Here is a 25,147-nt window from a genome sequence, read left to right as displayed (position 1 = left end):
AAATGATGATTTTTACCTTTTATTAATTTTTGGTATTGGGGATTTAACCCCAGGATCACTTTACCACTGAATTACACCTCCAGCCCTTTTTATGTTTTGAGAGAGGGCCTCACTAAGTTGTTTAAGTTGCCCTGGAACTTGGGATCCTCCTGCCTCAATCTCCTGAGTGGCTATATGACAGGCATGTGCCACTGTGTCCAAAGTCCTTTTCATTTTAAAAAGTGCTGCTAGACTCCCTTAAAACTAATCTCTTGACCCTCAGGTTAAAAACAATTGCTCTAGTGCAGAGCTTCTTAATCTGGAATCAATGAAGATAATTTACTGGCCCATGAACTTGGCTGACAAAACAGTTACATCTTTATCTTCATTAACCTCTACTGAAATTTAGGGTTTCACTTTATTATGAATGTAGGTAACAAACTGTGGTAGTACTAGCAGTACTACTATAACTTTGTTTCCAATAGAAATAGCAGATATTTTCATTTCACTTTAAGCATATTGTAGATATCCTGAAATATATTTTACATGCATCACTACTTTGAAATAATTGAAGTTATCAGACTTGATACTGGACTCTGTTATTTATGCATTCATAAAAAAAGCACATTTACTATATTACAGATTTGCTTTGAAAAATTTTAATAACTGTATTTCAATATAATTGGTTTTCTACTTTTATAAACATTCTGGGAAGAAATCCTCAGGCTTTGCTAAACCACTAAAAGGGTACAGTCTGGAAGATCGAAACATTGAAAATTTCTTGGAGGGAAATATTTGACTTAGTACCTCACATACAAGAAAGTCTCAATAAATATCCGTTGAACGCTTTTATTTCTCCAAGTTATATAAGAGCAACTGGAACCCAGAAAAATCCAGTCAGACACAAATCAAACAGTGTTGTGCTAAAAAGTGAAATTGGCAATTTGTGAGGAAGTGACACCTGACTAGTGGGTTGAAACTAGTCAGTGGCATATACTTGCCCCAACTTAAGGGCTTGCTGTTTCTAGGAATTTAAGTTATAAAGCAGATTCTAGTTCAGTATGATTAGACAATTCAAACGAATAGTTAAGTTAAAAAATAATTTCTTGGGGGCCCTGCTCGGGGAAACAGAACATAGACAGATTAACATTAAGTGAAAATAGTATCAGAAGGGCATAGATATTTCAGGACATGGCAAGCAATGTGTTCTGATGAGAAGGTTGAGTCGTGAAAGGAAAAAATGGTGGCTAATGCTTGAACCATCAGCTGGGTTGGAGGATGGAAGGCTTTGGGTGCCAGGCCAAGGGGGCAGGACTTTATTCCACCGATGTTTAAGACTCACAGGAGATTTCTGCATCAAAGCAAGGACAAGATAAAGGTAATATGTGAGGAAGCTTTATCTGAAACCACTGTACAGAGGGCCCAAGGTGAAAAGGATATAACAATTGGAGCCCCCATATGTTATCTTCAGTTGCTACCTTTCTCTCCCTATTTGGAATCTTATATCTGTAAATTCTTGAGAGGAATGTCCACCAGAAACTTCATACTGTGTTTCTAGAATCAAACTAATCTCCTTTCCTGCAAACCAAGTGCTATATGGTTTAAGGTCCATGTGTTGGAAATTAATCCCTGGTGAAACAATATCGAAGTATGGGACCTTTGAAAGGTGATTGCAAAAGTGGGTTCCTGATAAGAGTGTGAGTTCGGCCTCCCTCTTTTTCCCTCCCTCCCTCCATGTAATTTCTTCTACCATGTTATGACACAGCAAGGGAATGTACCCCTCAACCTCAGGCTTCGGAGCCTCTAGAACCATGAAAAATAAATTAATTTATAAAAACACCCAGTCTTAGGTATTGTCACAGTAGCACAAAATGAACCAAGATACCTGGAACTCCGGACTCTGTTATTCATGTAAGGATATATGTCTCAAAATTGGACCATCTTTGATTTTTCCTTCGCCATCACTCATAGGTGATCATTCCTTTCATCTAGTTGATTCCAATTAAATTTGGGCATCTTCAAAACACTTGCATGCTAACCCCATGAGAGAAGATTAGATTTTGGATTACTAAATACATTGATAAGCAGAAATCCTACCTTTTGTTATTTGCAATGTAAATAGAAATGTACAAGCCAGCATGGTACTCTGTGAAGTCTCTGTCCCTAAGGGACTATGTTCACAGCCTGGCAAGCTAATTTAGACTGCTGTAAGAAAGGGATTATCTATTCTATACACATACTTACATAGCATAGAGAAAAAATGAGGTGGGGAAAAATAGAAAAGTTCTATTTATACTATATTTATGTGTAGACAAAAATTTTAGTGCTGTCACATTTCCCCCTTTTGTCTATTAATCTATTCTCAATTCCATGGCATTCCCACCACCCCTACTGATTTCCAGGATATTTCTGTTCTAACTGGCTTTTGCTTTGGAAACATCTCGTGTCACTGGGCAACAGCTATTTCTAAGATCCTTCTTATATTCATACTATCTCAGTATTTTGTAATTTTGAACAGAACAGATAATTTTTCAACTAAATCAAAATATACCAAACCTTGCTTAATAAATACCACCACCTTACCCATGAAAGAGTTCTTTTTGGGGGGTTTCTTAACTATGATTTGTATATGAGATGAAGGATAAAGGAGATGGCCAGAAGGTATTGGCTCCTTCTGTGAGATCTGCTTGTTCTTTCTCTCCATCAGAAAACGAGTTTCTGATCTTTATCAGGAAGAGACTTGAGCTTCCCAGAGTTTCTGTGTAGTTAACCTTTTAAGGAATGGGAGGACTCATGTTCATTATGCAGGTGAGTTCTTTATGAACACCAGAATAGTCCAAGGATCTGCAGGAACATGAATTATCATGTGTGTGGTCAGTGGTTGTAGATTTTATTGATTTGAGAGATTCCATTATGTCAGAGTCTCTCTACCTTGGCACTTTTGGCTTTTGGGATCAAATGGTTTTTTGTCATTGTGTATAGTTGCCTAATTGTCTCCACTCACTAGATGCTAGAGACACTGCCCAGGTGAGACAATCAAAACTTTTCAGACACTACTAGTGTCTGAAGCCTGGAGGACACACTGCCCCAAGTTGAGGATCATTGTAGAACAGTTAAGAGGTGTTAGATTGTGGTTACTTAGCCTCAGTCTGGAAGATTATGCACGTTTTGATTTTTCTACATTCTTTCTTGCCATTCTTTGGCATGTGTTTTACTTTTAAGTATGGTGGTATTTCTCTATATCTATTGAATTATAACACAATTTTTCTCTTTATTTTTTCCTACACATTTACCAGCCATGTAGAAAAAAATATATTTTTCTACCAGTTTTGAAATGGAACTTCTCTTATTCTCACTATGTGAGGTCTTAGAACAAGGAAGAATGAAAACAATAGAAAGCTAGGTAAAGAAACTAATTTACAGGGGAGTTTTATTTTATGCAGGTAAAGTTGCAAGTGATAGTAGAATAAGTGATATGTTCAGGAATTACTTGAAAAGAAGTGGAATATAGACCTGGGAACCAACAGCAGAGTTGAGAACTGACATTATAAAGTACCAAAGAGAAAAATGAAAAAGTTTATAGGACTGAAGGAGTAAGCCTTAACATGAAGCCATGAACATGAAACTAGCAAAAAGGAAAAAAAAAAGGATATTTACTGATTGAAATAGAGCTAAAATTGAATGGCAACCTTAACACAAGGGTGTTAATAAAGCTCCATTTGCAAACAGCAACAAAATCCTCTAATTACAGAAAAAAATGAAGAAAGGAGGAAATAAATAAATGAAAATTTATCTATTAGTTGTATGATCCAAAAGATCATTGCAGGGACTTGGTGGAAGAGAAGGAAGTAGGCTATTCAAAATGGGTCAAACACCTGAAAGTACTGGGAAAAATATAGGGTAAATGCTTCAGGTCATTGGTCTGGGCAAAGATTTTTTTTTTCTTTAAAGATACAACCCTAAAACCACTAGCAACAAAAGGAAAAATTGACAAATAGAATTACATCAAGCTAAATAGCTTCTGTACAGCAAAAGAAACAATCAACAGAGTTGATTAAGAGACAACCTTCAAAATGGGAAAAAATATTTGCAAACTATTTATCTGTCAAGGGATTAATTTCTAGAACATACAAAGAGCTCAAACAATGCAACAGCAAAAACAAAATCCCCAAGTAATCCAATTAAAAATGTGCAAAAGACCTGGATAGACATTTTTCAAAAAAGGATATACAACTGTACAAGTATATGAAAAAAATGCTCAATATAATGAATCATCAGGGAAATTCAAACCAAAACTACAATAATTCACACTCTAACTCCAGTTAAAATGACTATTATAAAAAAAATGAAAAATATGGGTGAGGATCTAGAGAAAGGGAACCTCTAATACACTGTTGGTAGGAAAATAGTGTGTGGCTTCCTTAAAAACTAGAAATAAAACTACTATATGATTCAGCAATCCCCTACTGATCATATATCCAAAGGAATTGAAATCAGTATGTTGAAGAAACATTTGAATTTGCAGGTTTATTGCAGCTCTATTCATGATGTCCAAGACAGAGAATCAATGTAGGTGTCTATCAGCAGATAAGTGGATAAAGCAAATGTAATACACACACACACACACACACACACACACACACACACACACACACATACACACTCACACACAATGGAGTGTCACTCAGCCACACAAAAGAATGAAATTCTATTATCTGCAGCAACATCAATGGACCTGGAGGACATTATGTTAAGTGAAATAAATCAGGCACAGACAAATACCACATGTTCTTCTCATTTATATGTGAAAGTCAAAATAACTCAGTTTAGAATAGTGGTTACTAGAGCCTGCGAAGGGTATGATGGAAGGAGGGATGGAGGAGGAGAATATAATCGGATTCGAGGAATTACTTGTTTTCCACAATAGGATAATCATGGTTGACAATAATTAATTGAACATTAGCTAGTAGAGAGGATTTTGAATGTTCCCAACACCAAGAAATGATAAAGTTCCAAGATGATAGATATGCTAGTTACCCCAATCTGATCATTACACGTTGTATGCATGTATTGAAATGCCATAATGTATCCCGTAAATATGTACAATTACCATGTGTCAATTAAAAGTAAAAATATATATTTTTAAAAGTTGATGGGCTGAGTTTGGGATGAGGATAGGAGATGGGAGAGGAACTTTCCAGGCTTGAGATGCACATGAATTCTAATAAAACTTCTTTGGCTCTGAATTAATTAAGGATTGGCTGGGACTCACCTGTTCCCTACTGAACAGCACAGTTCCTAGAGTTGGAAGAAAAGTGTGCCCAACATGATAGCGAACGTCTAATAATTCTCATCCTTCTATTACTTCTACCTGCTTTTTAACTTGCATGTTAATCATTTGATACTGCTCTTTAGGTAAATACTTGCTTCCTACAGTGGTAACTAGAGATGGAAGGTTTTTACTGTCATATAGTAAGAATGACATCAAATTATCTAATCATTGACAGAAAAAATAGGTTAGGGTGAACTCCTCTAAAAACCAAATTACCATACTTGGAAGAATTGCTCTAGCAACCAATTGAGTTATTTCCAAGAATTATAGAGTAGGTCCCACCCTTAAGTTCCCTGGGCTTATAGTAACAGCTACACATAAGGTTCACGAAGAAATTCCATGGCTCAAAACTATATGTTAATCTGGCATTTTAATGAAGGTTTTTTTTTCAAGAACAAGGAACACCTCGTTAGAAATTTTTCACACTAAACATTATGGCATGTTTCAAGGCACAAATAACTGTAGCCTCTGCCTCACACCTCCAGTTTGTATCCTTCCCACCAACTTGTCTGGAAATGACCTAGGGAGGGTAGTTCTAAGTCTTCCAACAACAAAGACGAAAAGGGAAACACACAGAGTTATACTTGTATATACCTAATGAAAGAAATATGTCTCAGTAACGACCAACTTTCTCCTAGTGAGAGTTTGTAAAGAGTGCCATCGCTTCCAAAGGAGAGGCCAAGTGGTTTCTCCCTAGAGTGGAAGGTAGTGCCCCCGACTCTACAGTTAGCGACCTTCCAGGAAAAGAAAGCTATGTAAGAGGCGCTGGGGAAGAGAAGCGGTCCAGATCTTGGAGTTTCGGACTCAAGGTCTAGCTTCCAGAGCCGGGGTGGACAGCTGCAGGTTACTTAGTGTGGAGTGGCGCTCACTTTTTTGCCCCAGACTACAGCAGTCGGTAGGTAGACCCGACGGCCTTGGGTGAACCCCAGAATCTGGAGCGTGTGAGAGTGACTCACTCCCCTGACAGGGACAGCAGGTGCCCTTGACCCCACAGCAGCGAGCCCACAGCTCGAAACCAACGAAACGAAGACCACCCCTGCTGCTGTATCTGCCGCATCTGGCGGGAGGTAAATTTTCACCAAGGCTTGGAGGAAAAGCCAGATTCTCCACCCCGGCCAATCAGATGAGAGAAGATCTCGGCACGCCCCTTTCCATCTGCCAATCAGCATCTGACTTGGGGGCCGGCCCCTTGGCTTCGGAAAACTGCCTTTTAAATTTCATTAGTGCCGCTTTCTTCGGCCCCTCCCCGAGTCGTTCTAGGCTGATCACAAAAATGTGCCCCCGAGAGGAAAAGCGAGTGTAACAATTCCAAAGCTGTGAGAAGCTAAACTATAGATTCCTGTATTGAAATCCTGGATTCCAGGAGCGACAGGGACAGAGGGTTCTGGAAGGCCGACTACAACTCCCAGGAGGCCTTGCGCGGACTAGGGAAGAGAGTGCGAGGGGGCGGGCGCCGCGCGGCGGAAGGCCGGGCGTCACGGGACTTCCTGAACGCGCGCCAGCGAGTGGGCGAGACCTGGTGGGGGGGCGGCGACTCAGCTTTGTGTCCTGTTCCTCGGGCAGCGAGGCCGGGCCGGCTAGGGGGCGTGGCCCGCGCGGAGGCTGGTGGGGGTGCGGGCTCCGCGGGACGCGGGTGACGCGTCTCCTTCCAGCTCAGCGGAGTGTGAGGTGTCGCGGCCCCGCCAGCGATTGGCTGTTGAGCGGCGACTACGCGGCGGCCGTTGGTCGCCGGCAGCACGGAGCGCAGGCCGGGGCGGGCGGGGGGGCTATGGGGCGGCAGTGGCGGCGGCGGCGGCTGGAGAGGGCGGGCGCGGGCGAACCGTCGTCCGCAGCAGCAGCGGCAGTCCCCGGAGTCCGCCTGTGAAGCGCGTCTGGTGGCGCCGCCGTGGGCCCCGCGGAGGAGACTCGAGCCGCCGCGCAGCGGCTCCCCCGGCGCCGCGGCCCTTCGCGCTCTCGCGCCCGTGCTCGCGCTGCTGCTCCGGCTCCTCCATCTTGGCCTCGGCAGTGGCGGCTGCCGGGAGGATGTGCCGCCTTCTGGCAGGGGGAAGAAGGAGGAGAAGATGAAGAAGTACCAGCGGGCCCTGGCCCTGGCCTCCTGCCTCTCCCTGTGCTCCCTGGTCTGGTGAGGAGCGGGGGCCGCGCGGAGCTCTGGTGGGGAGGGGGCGGCTCAGTCACACCCCCGGGTCACGCAGGCTCTCGGGGTGCGGGTCTCCGGAGCTGGGGACAGACCGAGGTCCGCGCCCGCCCCGCGCGGCGGGCAGCGCTGGGCGCGGAGCCTCGGTGGAGCGGAGCGGGGAGGCCCGGTGGGCGGAGCGGGCGCCTCAGGTGTGCCGAGTGGCGGATGTGCGGGGTCCCCAGGCCCGCGCGACGCGCACCGGCGTCCGCACCTGCCTTCTCCTGGCGGGTCGCACGTGGGGCCGCCGCTCGGAAACTTGGGGCGCTCGCTCAGTTGGCTCGGGGCAGGCTGCGCGGACGGAGTGCGTGCGGTGGCTTTCGGCCACGGGAGGACGGCTTTGTCCCCGCAGCTCCGCGGCGCTCCGTACGTCTGCAACAACGAGGGGCATTTTGAGGGGGAGCCCCTGGAGCTGTGGGTCCAAGGGTGCTGCCATCATTAGGCTTGGAAAAGTCATTCTTCTCTGAAGAAATTCTTCCAGGGACTTTTCTTTCCTTTAAAAGGGAAGTGTGACATTTTGTGAGCGAAAAGGTGTTTTCTCGGTCATAGGAATTTGCTCTTTCTTATTAAAATCCCCGTAAACTAGGGTTCCTGTTTGGCTGAGGGCTGCAGAGCACCAGCAGTGTTTGCACGTCTATGGGTACCTGGCGGAGCCCAGAGCTCGGAGGGGTAGTTGTTGCTCTCCTGAGTTTGGGTTAGAAGGATGATAGAAGTTTTAGAGAACAAAAAGGTTGACCTCATCTTTCATTTTGAACCTCTTTAATAAAGCCAGTGCCATTTTCCCGTTTTTCTATTTTTAGTATTATGTTGGATACCAAGAAGTGTCTCTAAAAGATGAATCTACTTACAAATTTTAAATTAGTGGGTGAGATACTGAAACCTTGTGCTTATTTCCACCTCTTTCTGGGGATTGCTTAGTTGTTTCTGCAAACAACTTTCTCCTTGATCATGCCCATCCTTAGACCAGGTTTTACTTCACCAGCACTTCCTGAAATAACTGATAAAAGTAGAGGGTACACTTTTCATTTGAATTTAATAGGCACCAGTATCACTGTTTTTTTTTTTTTTTCCAATTCAGTGGTGGAAATGAAATCAAACATTAGAATGTGGTTCTTGAAATCATTTGTAAATTTAAAATTAGTCATGTTTCTATTGTTGGGGACTGTGCTATTTAGTTTAATCTCATGCATTTTTTCCTCTTTTTTTTTCATCAGCAGTAGTGAGGAGGTCATGACCTACCTGTCAGGGGAAAAGATCAGGTAGCCTAGTAGTCAGATCTATTAAGTTTGTTGACTCACAAAATGAAAAGTGTATGTTGAGGGTTCAAGTAAAGAGTGAAAAGTTTAGCTGAAGAAACACTTGGGTTAATATTTTGGGATTTGTTTGAACTGCCAATCTAAGTACATTTTAATTTTTTCTTTAGCAAAACTGTTAAAAGGCATTGAAATAGAATATTTAGGCTTGAGTTATTTGGAATGGTGATGATGAATGAATGAGATTGAGTAAGAGGAGTGGTGTATGTCTATTTCATTCTTTTCAAACCCTTTTTCCTTGGAAAATCGAAATGATATCACTGACTTAAACAGAGGTCTAACAGTCTTGATCTGGTTTGTCATTTCCCTACATCCATATCCTCCCTAACAGAAATAGGTATCTAAATAAAATCTTTGTAAGATTAGATAAAAGTTGGTGAGCTCTTCTTAGTAGCCATTTTTATCATTCAGAAATTGTCCTCAAATTTTGTGAATTATTTCTCTTTTATAGATTGAGTGTAGTGTTGCAAGTTTATACTATAATACTCTAGTTTCTAAGGTTTCTTCTTTATCTATCACTTTTGCTGTTATCTTGTTATTTTTATTTATGTCCTAATTGTATAGATTTGTTTATGTGTCCCTTCTACTTTTGTCTGTTCATCTTAAATTGCCTCCATAGAAACATCATACTTCGGTCTCATTATTCATTCCAGTTGCTATTTTTTCTTTTGTATACTTGGTATGATTCCTAATTATTAGTATTCTAGATATAAATGCACTGTAGCTGCAGCACAGAGGAATGATAGTCAGCTGTCTCTGTGTCCGGCATGTAATGTATACTTTATACATTTTAGCATCTTTAATCTTAATAACCCTATAAGGTAGGTATTATTAACTTCATTTTGCATTTTACAGATGAGTAAGTAGAGAGGTTAAGTAACTTGGTTAGGGTTAAGCAGCTATTACATTTTGTAGTTTAGATTTGAATCTAAGCAGCCTGACTCATAATACAGGCTCCTGATTACTGTGATCTTTTGACCATAAATCAGAAGGCCTATGTTGAAGATATGGAGCCATCACTTACTAGATACATGTTCTTGGACACATTACAAAACTCCTTTAAACCTTAGTTCTTATATTCTCAGAATGCCATTCATACTACGCAGGGAAGGAAATGAAGTAACACATATGACAGATTTTTTGTAAAACAGTGAGAATATCTTATCTATATATTTCATTATAAAATCATTCAACAAAGAGATTTTTTTATGCTTATTGTGTACCAAATGTTTATGAGCATTGAAAAACCTAAAGATAGATGACCAGTTTTTTTTCTTTTAAATACAGAAAGTCCCATATTCCAAGAGTCCTCCATTAGTTTTCTATTACTGCTGTAACAAATTACTATAAATTTAGAGACTCAAAACAGCACATACATATTATTTTATAGTTCTGGGGTCAGAAGTCCAAATTCAGTTTCACCAGGTTAAAGTTAAGTTGTTGGCAGGGCTGGTTCATTCTGGAAACTCTGAGAAGAGAATTTCTTTGACTTTTTCAGCCTCTGGAGCTGGCTGCATTTTTGTCTCTTTCCTTATACGACTTGAACCTATTGCTTCAGTCCTCATATTTAATGACTGATGATCCACCTCTCCTTCCCTCTTATTATAATGACTCTTATGATAAAATTGGGTCCACCCAGACAATCCAGATTGAGCTCCCCATTTCAAAAATCCTTAATTTAATGACATCTGCAAAGTCTCTTTTACTGTATTATGTATTTACTGTAAATGTATTTTATTGTATGTTTAGGGATTGGGATGCAATCTGTGGGTGCCATTATTCATCATACCCTCTCATTCTTGGAAAGACTAGAAAGGTTTATCATGACCATGAAGAAGATAAGGATGTGATCTGTACTTTAATCAGTGGATATTCTGAGTGTGTTCCCTAGTTAGTAAAACCTTGTAGGTGTAACTTTAATGTGCTTAATTGTTTATAAATTACATACATGTGTTAATATGACATTAGTGTGTTAGCATACATGATAAACTACACAAGTTAGATGTTTTAAGAAAGATGAGAGAGAAAATAATTTATACCTTCTGTTAATAGTACCTTTTGTTTTCATTAAAGTTGTGACTTGTGTGTGTGGCTGGGGATTACACCTAGGGACTCACAGGTGTCAGGCAAGTGCTGTACCACTGAGCTACATCCCTAAACCCAAAGTAGAAATAATTTTTAGCGAGTGCTATGTGATTGACCTACATTCATAATGTAGATGAGGAATAACTTATACAGGCTAGGCATCTAGCCTTGTCATTTCTTGTTGGCTTATACTTGTATTATTTTATCTTTGTAACCATTGCAGAGAATTTATGAGGGTCAGTTTGGTTAAAACTAAATGATCCCTATGTCTACTTACATGAGCGCACACAAATCATAGTATATTTTGGCATGCTACAAGTAAACCCATTAGCTTGTGAAGCTTCTACTCTTTCCTGGTGTTCCTGATGTGTGTGCAGCTGACCGTCAGACCAAGTATGAATCTTTGTACTCATCTCAGTACTAAGTTTAATTTTTTTTTAGACTAAATGAATCTTTTCTTGCACCCTAAAGGATCATCTTGGAGAAATTCATACTTGTACTAATTGGAAGAGCTTGACATTTAAACAGTTCGCATTTGAAAAGTATAATAGAAGTACTTTCACAAGGACTTTAGAGATAACAAAGGAAGAATTTGTACTCTAGCTATGGTTTTATCACTATTTGTATGTCTTTGTGTAAGGGACTTCTGTGAGCCTTAATTCTCATCCATAAGTGGCTATCAGGATGGATAGTTCAAAATGGGAGAATTTTGTTTCATGAAGAGAGAATATTCCTATTGGTATGTTATCTGGAATGTAGCTCTGGAGAGAGATGGAAAGGAGGCCACAATTAGGTTTTGGGTTTTTTTTTTTTTAAATTTTTTTAGTTGTCAATGGATCTTTATTTTATTTATTTATAATATTCGGTTCTGAGAATCGAACCCAGTGCCTCACACATGCCAGGCTAGTGCTGTACCACTGAGCTACAACCCCTGCCCTACTTTTTGGTATTGAAGGGATTTGTTTATCTTATAGATGAACTCTGATTTTAACCTGGCAGCTGATGAACAGAGTGAAGTAGTTAAAATAGTAGAGGACGAGAATGAGGGACACACTGATTGTTTAATTGGATTGCTATGGAGGGTAGAATGGATTGGAAGGGACAGATTTTTGAGGGCAGGTAACTCTAACTCTAGGAAGTGGTCATACCAGGAGAGGGTTAACAGATGTTTAGATCAAGGTGTTGACCTTTCTGACCTTAGAAGTATGTTTTCTTCTGACTGCTGACTAAAGAGGTTTATTTCTTAGTTTTGATTATAGTTTGGTACTCCTTTATTCCTCAGATAATTTTGCTGGTTTCTTGTTCTTTTGTTAATATGCATTCTTAGCAGAAAAATAAGAAACTAGTAGTTATTGTAAGCTGATTTTTTTTCTTGAGAGGATGAATAGAAAATTTTAAAATTCTTATTCTGTCTTTAATCTGGAGAAATATTTTGCTTTTAAAAGAACCTATTTTCTGAATAAAATAATAACTGTTAAAAAGAATAAAATAACCCTTTCAAATCATTTGATGACTTTTTTATGTAATTGGTCTCTTTCTCTTTCTTTTTTTGGAAAACTTAATGTTGAAAGACCTTGGGGAAAGTTTATCTTTGCTCCAAGATATACATTCCAAAGAAAGCATTTGGTACTTACAAGAGATGTTGGGTCACAGATAAGGGTGTCAGATCCCTTCAGATAAGTTAGATGAAGCCAGACTGCCTTCATAGGAAACAGTCTCTGAAGCACAGAACATCTTCCTGTAAAGCTTTTGCACTCTTATCCAAAAAAAAGAGTGACGGTTCTTTATAATAACCATTGAATTATTTTTAAAAGAGCTGGATGCAGTCCATATTGCTCCTTTAGGTTATTAAACATTTGAAGATATGTTGGAATGAAAGCAGTTATAGGATTGGCAGATAATGAAAAAGAAAAAAGATTCAGTTCTTTACTTACTTTTTTTTTAAAGAGAGAGAATTTTTTAATATTTATTTTTTAGTTTTTGGTAGACACAACATCTTTATTTTATTTTTATGTGGTGCTGAGGATCGAACCCAGCTCCCCACGCATGCCAGGCGAGTGCACTACCACTTGAGCCACATCCCCACTCCTTAACTTACTTTTGAGAATTGGTTATTTAATCTTTTGGCGGTTCATGATGCATAAATTGTTCTTTCACTTTTCTCAATTTGGGTAGAAAAATTAGTTGATGTGTATAACTAATATTTTTGTACTTATGATGCAAAGAGGAGAAACTTGTCTTCAGGTAGAAACATGTATATCCTAAACTGTTTTTAGTGGTTTATATACAACTGGAAAGAAACAAAATGCTGTGTATTGAAATTTAATTATTTATATCTTTTTTTAGATTGCTCTTTAGTGCCTGTTGTATGTTTCTTGTTTTGTTCTTCAAGATAATATTTTAAAGTAATTTCAGAAAGTAGAATTGCACGTGTCACAAGGGAATTGGAAGTTGTTTTGAGTATTTGCTGTGTAAGAATGTTAATCCCATGGGATATGCTACATAAAGACATGATTTTTTTTTTTTTTTGAAAGAAGGTTTTGTTTTCTTTTAGGACTTTCCTCCTCTTTCTTTCCTTCCTTCGTTTTTTCCTTCCTTCTTCCCTTCCCTTCTCTCTCTTTCCTGGCATTTGACCTCAGGGCCTCCCACATTTGAGCCAAGTGCTCTATCACTGAACTACATAAACCTCCAGTCCCAGGACTTTATTTGCTAATTAAAACAATTTCACATTTTATATAAAACTGATACCTAGCTTTGTTAGAAAATGTTTTAGAGCATTAACATTGCTCATTGGTCCTAAGCTAATTTTGTATTGTTATGTAGTGTTTGAAATATACTGAGAGGAAATATATAAAGTGCTTAGAATGATGCCTTGCTTATAGCAAGTACTGTTATATAAGGTCTTATTATTTGTTCACTCTGGGTACTTTGGCAGTTTGTTGTAGAAGTAGGATGGCTTAGGCATCAGAATTGAGAAATATGAATCCATAAATTCATATATTAAATGAACTCAGACCTTTTTATACATCATTCTAAAAGATCTAATTAGGATGTTTGGGAACAATACAAAAAGCTGAATTGTATGATAGGTATTTAAAGAAAGGAAAAATTAGAGCTGGACTTGGTTTTTAAGGAAAATTATGTATGTGATTCATAAACTCTGCTTCTGTGGGAGCAGGTGTTTTGTGAGCTAAAATAAGATATACTGGTGCTGCTAATATAAATAGCAGGTATTTCTGTGTGTGTGTGCACCTGCCTGCAGTGGGTAGATGGCACTTAATTATCAATGAGAAAGTAAGTTCTGAATAAAAAATAATGTACTTGATGTGGGTGGGAGTAGTAGTAAGCAGACAAGCCTGAGGAAAAATGTATTTTGGATGTTATGACGGATTCTTAAGGTAATTCATGGAACTGGGTGATCAAGATCCAGCAAGAGAAGTAGTGTTTTGACATCATTGTGCCAGGGGTATTTCAGAGAAGAATGCAGGAATGATATTTATTTATTTATTTTTTGAAATTACTTTACATTTATTGTTCTTGTATCCTGAAAACATGGTGCAGTATTTTTATTGTAAAAGTTCTATAGATTTCTACACAGAAAGCAATATTTTCTACTAATATAGTTTCACTTCTTAACTTCTCTACTAGATGTCATTTATTATTATTTTTGATTATTTGTTCACTCTCTTATTATAGATATCTTCAGATTTTCAATTCCTTTTTATGTTAGTTTAAGTCAGTTTGTTTTTGGGAATTGTTATCTTATTATTTTTTTCTTTTTTTAAAAAATTTATTTCTTATATACATGACAATAGTGGAGCGCATTACATTCATGATTATCCATTCACAGCACAGTTTTTTGTAAGTCTGTATATAAAGTATGTTCATACCAAATTATTATACATGAGCTCTCATTTTTTTGCATATAATTCTTAATACACCTTTATACCACCATTTATCATATCTCTGTATATAAGGCATGTTGATTTAAAAGCAGTAATTGAGATTTGTTGTAACAAGGACTTGGCAGTAGGAGTGAAGAGGGTGCATCAAACAGATTTTAAGGAAGTAAATAATCTTGGTTTGGTGATAGATTGGCAAGCTGGGAATGTGGTACAATCGATATGGCATTGGGCTAGAATTCAAAAGAACTGGGTTTTAGTTTGCCTCTAACTAGCCCTTGTTCAGCACCTACTGTCATTCAACTCAGTGTCGAGGGATTTTTACTGAAATTCTGTGTGTTGCATCCTATGCAGGATTCTGGTTGACAATAGAAAAAGTACTTGCTTTCTTGGAGTGTACTATAGTTGAAATACTCAATTCTAGAATCTAAAATTAGGAATTTATGAAATAAGCTTAAGAATAAAAGTCTGTTTCTTACTCGTACAACTAGAAGAATTGATAGTATTCAAAAAAGAATTGGAAGAGTTGGCAAAGGATTTGAGATGGGAAGATCTGATAGTGGGAGGTGAGTGGAATATCCGACTGGAGACATCATAAAAGACATATACAAATGCAGGCCTGTGTTCAGATATGATTTGGGTTGGAGTTGTCTTTATAGAGCGTATCATTTTTGAAATAGAATGTTTTACTTCTGAGATAGAACATTGAGCTTCTGCAGATAATTGAAATAAAGTGCCAAGCAAAGTAAAACCCTGAAAGGAAGGAGGAAGTTGAAAAACAAAGATGGACAGAGGTTGAAGGAGGTCATTTGAATGTCATCAGTATAAAAAGGTCTTCGCTAAGGCTGAAGAGCTTGAAAACTGTGTAAAATAATCTTGTGTTCAACAAAGGGAAGTTGTTGATTGAAAGTGGAAATAAAAGGTATTTGGAGAGCTGGTAGGCATGAGTTCTCACACATTTGTATGGAAAGAAAAAGAATACTTGAGTTTAAAAATGGTAAGTGGCCTCATACTTGCATATTTCAAGCTTCATACTTGTATACAGTGCTACAAGATTTGTCTTATTAACAGTCAACTTTGATTATGTCAGTCCCAGATAAGCATTTTTCAAATGCTCCCTTTTGCCTAAAGGATGAAAATTTAAACCCTGATGTTAAAGGCCTGCAGTGTGGTTCATACCTAGTTTTATAGCTATATATTCCACTTTTCCTTATGCAGACTTTCTGCTTTGGCCTGGCTAACCTGTTAGCCTGGTACTAATTTATTTGGAGACTGTCTTTGCAGTTTTGAATCAAAAATTAACATAGCGAAAGTGACTTAAGTTTTATAGAATAAATACACCTTACACAATTTATTGAAATACACTATTTCAAGAAAGTTTGGTATGTGATTATTTCTAGTAGCTTTGGGACAAGTTGTATTTACCAGATTTTAATCGTAGGGTAAGTTATTAAAAACTGAGCATACTTCAGTGTTCAGCAAATGCTTCCCCCAGTTTGGGTTATTGAAATTACAGGCCAATTTAGTAATCAGTCCTCCAACACAATTTGGTACATAGGGTATTTAAACTGAGAGAATCCAAGACCAAACTGGGCACAGTGACGCACACCTGCAATCACAGTGGCTCAGGAGACTTGAGACAGGAAGGAGGATCACCAGTTCAAAGCCAGCCTCAGCAACTCAGCAAGACCACATCTCTAAATAAAATACAAAAAAGGGCTGGGAACGTGGCTCAGCGGTTGAGCACTCTCGAGTTCAATCCCTGGTACCCCCACAAAAAAAAAAAAAATCCAAGACCAGTCCCACATCAGAATGAATATTAAGTCAGAACTACTGAAATTCAAAGGTTTCCTTAGAAGCAAATATTAAAGAGCCTTTTTTCAGCTTAACTGTATAGTTCCATGTGATTTAACTCTAGATTGCTGAGGCAGTATAATAGAATAAAAACTGAAAGGAGAAGGGGACCCTCAGTCCTCTTTCCTAGTAGCAGGTAGATAAGCAGAAGAGAAATAATTTTAAAAGAGCCCCCAAACTGCCAGGCATGATGGCCCATACCTGTAATCCCAGTGACTTGGGAGTCTGAGGCAAGAGAATCGGAAGGTCAAGGTGGCCTTGGCAACTTAGCAAGAGCCTATCTCAGATAAAAATTAAAAAGGGACAGAAATATAGCTGAGTAGTAGAGCATCCCTAGGTTTAATCCTCAGTGCAACTGTTACTAGATTAAGAATATCTTCTTGAAAAAAAAAAAAAAACATTGTAATTGAAAGAAAAAACGTGGTTATTTAGCAAAGGGGCTGGAGGCCCAGTCATCTCTTGGTCTTGCTTTATTACACATGTTTGATCAAAGTGGCTTTCTGTTTTTCACCTATTTCTCATAAGTCTCTTCATATCTCTGTAGAATTACTGTAAGTTTTTTTCAAATTTCTAATCAATAATGTTCAAAAAAACTATGATTTCTTTAGCTACACTTCCCTAAATTGAATGGTTGACACTGTTTCTGTATCAGGGCTTAGATCTGAATTTAGACTTAAGAAGCAATACTTCATTGCCCAGTTTAGTTCCTTGACCACAAATTCTCTGATTACTGGGCTCTTCTCTAAGATGTTACAGAAGTTTTTCCAGTCCATAATCAGAGTAAGAGCCATGGATCACTGCTGAGAAGAGGACAGAAAATCCCTGCCTTAAAGGTGCTCAATCTTGTGTGAGAGAGAAAAATAAAGTGTATGTAGTAAGTGCTCAGATAGAGAAAGCCCAAGAGCTATGACACTTTGGAGGTGGGGGCCACCAAACCACAGCTTGTTGAAATCAGGAAAGTTTGTCCCTAACCTAGTACTTGGCCTTCAAAGAAAAGAATGATAAGAATTTAACCAGGTTTTGAATGGTGGGGAACTGGAACAGGGGCAGAATGTTCTTGGAAGAAGGAACAGCACGAGCCAAAGATTTGGAAGCAAAGATGTTGTGGTTTGTGTTCAAGATGCAGGTACTGATGGTTCTGCATCATTGATACATACAGTAAGGACACTGAGGGGCAGGAAATACAAAGCTTAACATGGTTGCAGAAGTTTAGAGAGTTTTAAATATCATGGGGAGAGAAGCTTCAATTTTGTCAAGTATAGGTGTATAAAAGTGTATAAAAGTTCTTAAGCCAGGGGAATGACAGTCTGATAATTCAGTGTTAGATTTTTGGCAATGGTGTGAAGGATTGATTTGAAGAGATATAAGATAGGAATTAGGGAGATCTATTAGAAGGTTGCTGTAGATAAAAAGTGAGGGTTTGAGTTAAGGTGGCCATAATGAAGTTTGAGAAAAGAAATTTGAAGTAAATGAGTTGAAGAAAAAGGAGAAGTCACAGATGTTTTTCAGATTTTTAATTTGAGAACTGAATGTGTAACAGTACCACATGGTGGGTTCAAGAATATTGGAGGAGGAGAATTGGAAAGAACAAGATTATGTGTTCAACTTTGGATTTGGTTGTCTTTGAGATTTTTGAGATGTCTTGGAACATGAAGAAAGAGAAATCCAACCTTTATATGAGATTTATTCATTCTCAACATGGATATAGGCTTTCAACAAAGGGTTTGAAGAAATGGATCACTCTGGAGAAGATAATAAGGGCTATCTTTAATAGCCATCAGCTAAGAACTGTGAGAGCTGGATCTCTCAAGTCAATTATAAAGGCAAGACTCAGAACAGAACCCAGGAACGTCAGAGTTTAAATAGTGAGTAGAAAGCAGCAGAGTCAGAGAGATGAAAGCAGAGGTATATTATTTGACATGCCAAAGAAGGAGGTGATTTCAAGTGGAAGCAGTAGTCAAAGGCACATTTTGCCCCACCATATACCTTTCTTCATAATCATGAGGGCAGAAGTGAGATTTCATCAGATTGAGCACTAAGTAGAAAAAGAAGAAGTTGAGCCTTGTAAGTATATACTGCTCTGAAATTTGGTAAGTGAAAGTAAATAGAAGGGGTCATGGATGAAAACAACTAACATTTGAGTGCATATTCTATGTCAGGCTAAGCAGAGCACATGCATTTATTTTCTCATAGTAACTTCATTTTACAGTGTTAGTATTGTGGCATATAGACCTTATAACTTTTCCAAGATCATATAACTAGATCAAGACCATATAAATAATAAGAGGGGGACCTGAAAATAAACCTTGAGTCTTTTGACTCTGAAGTCTATTCTTCTAGCTACTACACTATACAGCCATTGTGTTTATCACTTTGACTATCATAATAGTAAAGCACTACTTTGATTTTTGTACATCGCTGCTCTTCCTTTGTGAGAATAGTTCTTGTAATTTTGTCTTAACGCTGTAAATGGCCTTCACTAATACCACCAATTCTCTAGTGAATGGATTAGTGTTGTTTTCTTAGCTTTTATCTGTTGAAAAATTATTAAGCATGAAATATAGCAATACAGAAAGATCATAGGCTTTGGAAAGAGAAAAATCTAAGTGTACAGTCAAAAACAGTGATTTGGGGCAAGTTACTTAATTTCTGAGCTTTAGTTTCCTTATTTGTAAAAGTAGACCATGCTACCTTCTATGTGGATTCCTTCTTTTGCTGTTTTCTGTTAACCACTCTTATCTTCCTGTCGTCAATCTTACTCTTTTACCCTTATCTTTGGTATTTAGTTATAACTTGGTTATAAACAGTGAATGTTCTTCCAGTCAGCCTTCTGTGCATTTATTTAGATGTGTGTTTTCTTTGGAAATAATAATGTTTTGTTTATATGTTTTCAGTTTTACATAAATTTACAGTAGTCCTCCCTTGTCTGTGGTGATAAGTTCTAAGACTCCGGTAGAAGCCTGAAAAACTTCTGATAGTGCTGAACCATATAATTGAGTGACTTTTCCATCTTAACTAAGAACTTATACTACTATATGGCTGCAATATTTGTTGTTTGAGATGCAACAGCATAATTAGCAAACAATTCTTTTTGCTTCACAGTTTCATAGTTAGAAGATTTTATTCTTACTGTAGATCTTAGCAAGTTAGTTTTTTTCTTTCCTTTTAAGAACTTTCACTTATTCACTTAAAAGTAACACTTCACAGCTTCTCTTTGACATATCCAAAATAGCACTTGGGGCCATTGTTTAGTAAACCCAAAGTTATTTGAACAGGAGCACTGAGATCCTACTACACTGGATCTGATAACTCTTAGAGCTAGTAGGGCTGGAGGAATATATATTGTGCATACTCTGCACATGGAGTGATTCTTGTCTATTCAGAACAGAGACGAGACAGTGGTTGATTTCATCATGCTAATTCAGAATGATGAACAACAATTTATGAATTGTTTATTTCTGGAATTTTTCATTTAGTATTTTCAGACCTTGGGTAACAAACCATGGAAAGCAAATTGTTCTTAAGGAGAGATGACTGCTATAAACTGTTAATTTCATTCTTTCTCCTTTCTTCTACTTCACACATTTTTTACTTAAGTTTCTAAAATAATTGTCAAACTGAATTCTAAACAGTTAATGAGGTGTCGGATGCCTTCAGAAAGGCTTGATAATCATCCATCCATCCATCCATCCATCCATCCATCCATCCATCCATCCATCCATTCATTCAGTAAGTTTTGCTGAGTCTGGTAGGCTACCTCTAAGGAAAGTCTTTTTGCCAATTTTCAGTTGGAAGTACTGTGTTCCAGCTGCCTATCTTTTGCTATCCTGTTATGATAGTCTAATTACAATGGTTTTTAAATCTTGATTATCTAGAAGGTGGATCACATGCCTTTATTGTTGTTGTTTTTTATTTAGGTATTCTTGGACCATTTTTTTTCCATATAATATTTATACCAGTAGGCTGCTGCATGTATTTTGACAGTGATATTTGAGATGATGAAGTACTTTGGGGAGAATTGATGTCTTACATTTTTGTTACATCAACCCACCCATGAACATAATATATCTTTCATTTATTTGTCTTCTTTTAATAATCTTACAAGTATTAAAATTTTTGTTCATGGTTATGTGTTTTCTTAGGTTAATTTCTAAATTATTTTATAGCCTTCATTGTTACTTTAAAAAAATATTTTTTTTAGTTGTAGTTGGATACAATACCTTTATTTTGTTTATTATTTTTAAGTGGTGCTGAGGATTGAACCCAGGGCCTTGCATGTGTCAGGCAAGCGCTCTACTGCTGAGCCACAATCCCAGCCCCATTGTTGCTAATAGTCTATTTTCTATTTGAAAATTACTGGTGAATATTGACTTTCATTTCCTGTATCTTTAAATTTAGATAATTTGCATACAGTGTAATGCCCACATGTTCATCAGAAGGTTGATCCATTTTGAAAATGCAGAGGAATGTAACCTACATGCCATCAAGATATAAAACATTTTTATCACCCAAGTATATTCTTTTATGTCCCTTTTCCAACAATCTCCTAAAGGCAGCCATTGATCTGATTTTTATCACCATGGATTAGTTTTGCCAGTTTTGGAACTACATCTAAATTAAATATGGTCTTTATTCATGCATCTGACTTCTTCTATTCATTGTAATGTTTCTGAGATTTATTCTCATTTCCTTTGCCATTAGTTAGTTTCTTTTTATTACCAAGCAGTGATAGATTCTATGAATATACTTCAGTTTGTTTATATACTGCCTTCTCTAGTTTTTGGCTATTAGAATACGAACTGCTGGGAATATTCTAACACAAACATTTTATGGGCAGTTTTCATTTTTCTTGAGAAGTGTACCTAAAAGTAAATTGGAACTGCTGAGATGGATATCATATGATTTTGGGTGTAATGACCTGAGAAAAACACATTACTTATGGAAGGACTCTGGCCCAGAGTAGATAACTTTATTCTGGTCCTGGTGAAACATCAGACAATCTGCATGTTAGGACCATTACTATTTAATAAGAAAAGGGACTGTATCTTTGAAAAATGTGAGGATCACATAAAGTAAGCCATGTACTATTCCAACCTAAAGGATGCTGAAGAGACACACTGGAGGAAAGAGGATTCTATTTTGTCTAATAATCCAACACAATTGAATTATTTGACAAAATCGCCATAGAAAAGGTATAATAAAATATTGTGTCAGTGTAACATTTACTGAAGTTGATAACTAAAATATCATAAGTGGTATGTTTGGTTTGTAAGCTTTTTGTCACTGACCAAAATACCTGACAAGTACAGCTTAAAGGAAGTTTATTTAGGATGCATGATTTTAAAACATGGTTTTAGAAGTTCAGTCCATAGTTGGCTAGTTTCGTTGCTCTGGGTCTGAGATGAGGCAGAAAATCATGGTGGAGGAGCATGAGGAAGGAAAGCTGCTTATTCCTGGTAGCCCAGAAAGCAGGGGAGGGAGGAGAGAAACAGCCAATTCCATGTTTGGGGTACTATCCTAACTACCTAACTGACTTAAATTCCTTAGTGTATTTCTGTTCATGTCAAAGCAAAAGCCAGTTTTGGACAAAGATAATCAACTGATGTAGTAGTCATGTACAAACAGATAGAAATCTTCTAAAAGGGATTTTTAAATGAACCATTTATTCAGTGTTGTAGTTTAGAAGTAAAACTTCGTTTTTAAGTATATCAGACAATGGAATATTATTTGGGGCTAAATAGAAGTGAGCTGTCAAGCCATGAAAAGACATGGAAGAAGTGTAAATGTGTGTTACTAAGTGAAAAATAGAATTTGACAATACTACATGTATTTGATTCTAATCTTTTGACAGTCTGGAAAGGCAAAACTATTTAGACAGTAAAAAGATTAATGGTTGTAGCACAGAGGATTTTTAGGGCAATTAAACTATTATGTATAATACTGTGATGGTAAATACATATCATTGTACATTCTTCAAATCCATAGGAATGTACACCACTAAGAGAGAACCCTGTGAACTGTGGATACTTGGGGATAATGATGTATCCATGTATGTTCATCACTTGTAATGGATATACTACTCTGGTAAGGAATATTGATCATGGGGAAGGCCACACATATGTAGGGGCAGAGGGAATCTGGGAACTGTCTTTACCTTGTATACAATTTTGCTGTGAGCCTAAAGCTGCTGCAGAAAATAGTGTATTTTAACTAAAAGCAGTCTACTTAAGTTGATTATTCTCACTGTGTATGTATGTTTGGTTTGTTAGCTTTTTGTCACTGTATTCTCAGGAAATAGTATCACCTATTTTCTTCCCTTCTCTTAAAATCCAAAAATGTTTTTCTTTTCAATAAACATTATAATGACTAATGTCTTGTGTTTACAATGTGCTGTCCACAGTTCTAAGCAATTTTAAGCTGCTCATCAAATTCTCAAAAACAGTTCCATGAAGTAGCCAATATTATTGTGAAGAAATAGACACACAGAAATATTTGTTTCAGAAATTGGCTAAGATTGTATAGACTGTGTAACTCTAGTCCTTGTTCTTTTAATTCTCTTGCTAGGCCTATTAGTAAATTGTCATGATTGAATATATTTTCTTGAAATGTCAAACACCTCCTTAGGTCTTTGCCTTATCTCTATAATTATGATCCTGGTGGAAAGTGACTTATTTCAACCCAGAAGTGTGAAATTTTGGTATCCTAAACGGTACTCAAATGTGAGTTTTAAAATAAGATCTTTTGTTACAAATATTCTGTAAGTTAACACCTTTCTGTATGAATGGTGAGTTCATGCCTCGTTTATGAGGAAGAATTGGTGAAAAGGGTAAATATTCTCCTAGCTTCCAGATTCTTTTTCTTTTTTAATGTTTGTGCTTGTGGCAGGGGTATGGTGTGGAGGGAGAGTAGTAATGGTAGTGGTGGTGATAGTGATGGGAGAGGAAAAAAGATGGCTGTATTTCCTTTCTGCTGTGTGCTACAGGACAGTTCCCCACAGAAAACTATTTATTTATTTCATATTTATTAAGCACATTATCTTTGCAAGTTTTGATTTATTTAGGGAGTGATACAGTTATTATGAATTGGTTCTTGAGGAATTTACTTTTTAAGTACAAGAAAAAATATATATGAACAAATCACCATTAAGTTATATAGGAGTGGCCACTTATTTTGAGTCAAAGGAAGATGTCAGGGCTCACAGATTGCCATGATCTTGATGTAGTTTCTGGTGCTACTGAGCCCGACTAAGGTGTTATTTTTTAAAAAAGATTCTTCCAGAGAAACTTGTACACATTGTAGCATTTCACTAAATTAATATGTAGCTTGCTCTTTCCCTTTGTTATTTTTAGTTTTAATGTATTCATAGTTTAAAAAGTCATGGTTCTACTTATTCCATCTACCTAACTTTTTACCTATTGAGCAATCTATCCCAAACCTATTTCCCTCCTGCCTCTGGTAACACCAGTTTTACTCTATAATTCTATAAAAACATTCTTTAGCATCCACATGTGAGTAAGAATATATGCCATTTGTCTTTCTGTCCCTGGCTTATTTCTCTTGACGCGATGTCCTCCAATTCCATCCATGTGCCACAAATGACAGGATTTCACCCTTTTATGGCTGAATAATATTCCACCATGTGTATGATTGTTCTTCTCTTTTTACTTTCCTCTTGCCACTGGAATTTGCAGGCACATGGTTAGTCAGTCAAGTCAGTTTTTACTATTCGTTTTCTTCAGTCTGTAGTTTGGAGTCTCTTGCCAGTTGATCCAAAACAGACATGACAAAAAGAGCACAGGCGTTGAGGCCTCTTTACTGGATTGTGAGCTTCTTTGGTGAAAACTTTGAAGTACAACTCCAGAGCTCCCCTTTGATTTGTAGATTGGAGTTTTATGAAGCTTGGAAGGATATGGTAGATTATTGGAGCAGGAGAGAGGGTGAAACTTTGTTTCAGATGACAGCCTGTCCTGATCATACCACAGAACCAGTGTACACATCTGGGTCTCCTTCCTCCAGTCCGCAAGGGATGTCCTTTATACCATTTGGGGGCCAACCAGCTCGAGGCTTAAAAAGCAAACAGTGAACCCTCATCAGTAGATAAGTTCATTTGCGATAATTATGGAGTTTAAAACATTGCATTTGATTTACTTTTGGATTTACACTTAAAGTTGTTTTTTCATATTTTTAAGGCGTCATTACTGTTTTCCTGTTAAAGGAAGCGTGTGTGTGTGTGTGTGTGTGTGTGTGTGTGTCTGCCTGCCTGTCTGTCTGACCTGTTAGGAAGCATTATAAAATTGTTAATTTTTTTAATTGATTGTTCAAAACATTACAGAGCTCATGATAAATCATCTTTCATACATTTGACTCAATTGGGTTTTGAACTCCCATTTCTACCCCAAATACAGATTGCAGAATCACATCTGTTACATACTCACATTTTTACATAATGGCATATTAATGACTGTTGTATTCTGCTACCTAAAATTGTTAATTTTATAGCCAAAGTTCA

At 37.6% G+C, this 25,147-nt stretch overlaps 1 protein-coding gene across 3 annotated transcripts in view; it reads left to right on the top strand.

Moving 5' to 3' along the window:
• The first annotated feature begins 7,289 nt into the window (after window positions 1-7,289).
• The window catches only part of Suco (SUN domain containing ossification factor), a 68,430-nt gene continuing 50,572 nt past the window's right edge, over window positions 7,290-25,147 (top strand). For all 3 annotated transcript variants that reach the window (XR_003300742.2, XM_026388455.2, XM_026388457.2), the window contains exon 1: window positions 7,290-7,433. Coding sequence is in view for 2 of the 3 variants with exons in the window: in XM_026388455.2 (XP_026244240.1) it covers window positions 7,372-7,433 (62 nt within the window). In the remaining variant the exon portion in view is untranslated. The remainder of the gene's footprint in view (window positions 7,434-25,147) is intronic.

This window comes from Urocitellus parryii, chromosome 9 (assembly GCF_045843805.1).
Source record: "Urocitellus parryii isolate mUroPar1 chromosome 9, mUroPar1.hap1, whole genome shotgun sequence".
NCBI classification, from domain to species: domain Eukaryota; kingdom Metazoa; phylum Chordata; class Mammalia; order Rodentia; family Sciuridae; genus Urocitellus; species Urocitellus parryii.
Note: the sequence above shows the minus strand (reverse complement) of the source record. Positions and strands in the feature narration are given on the sequence as shown.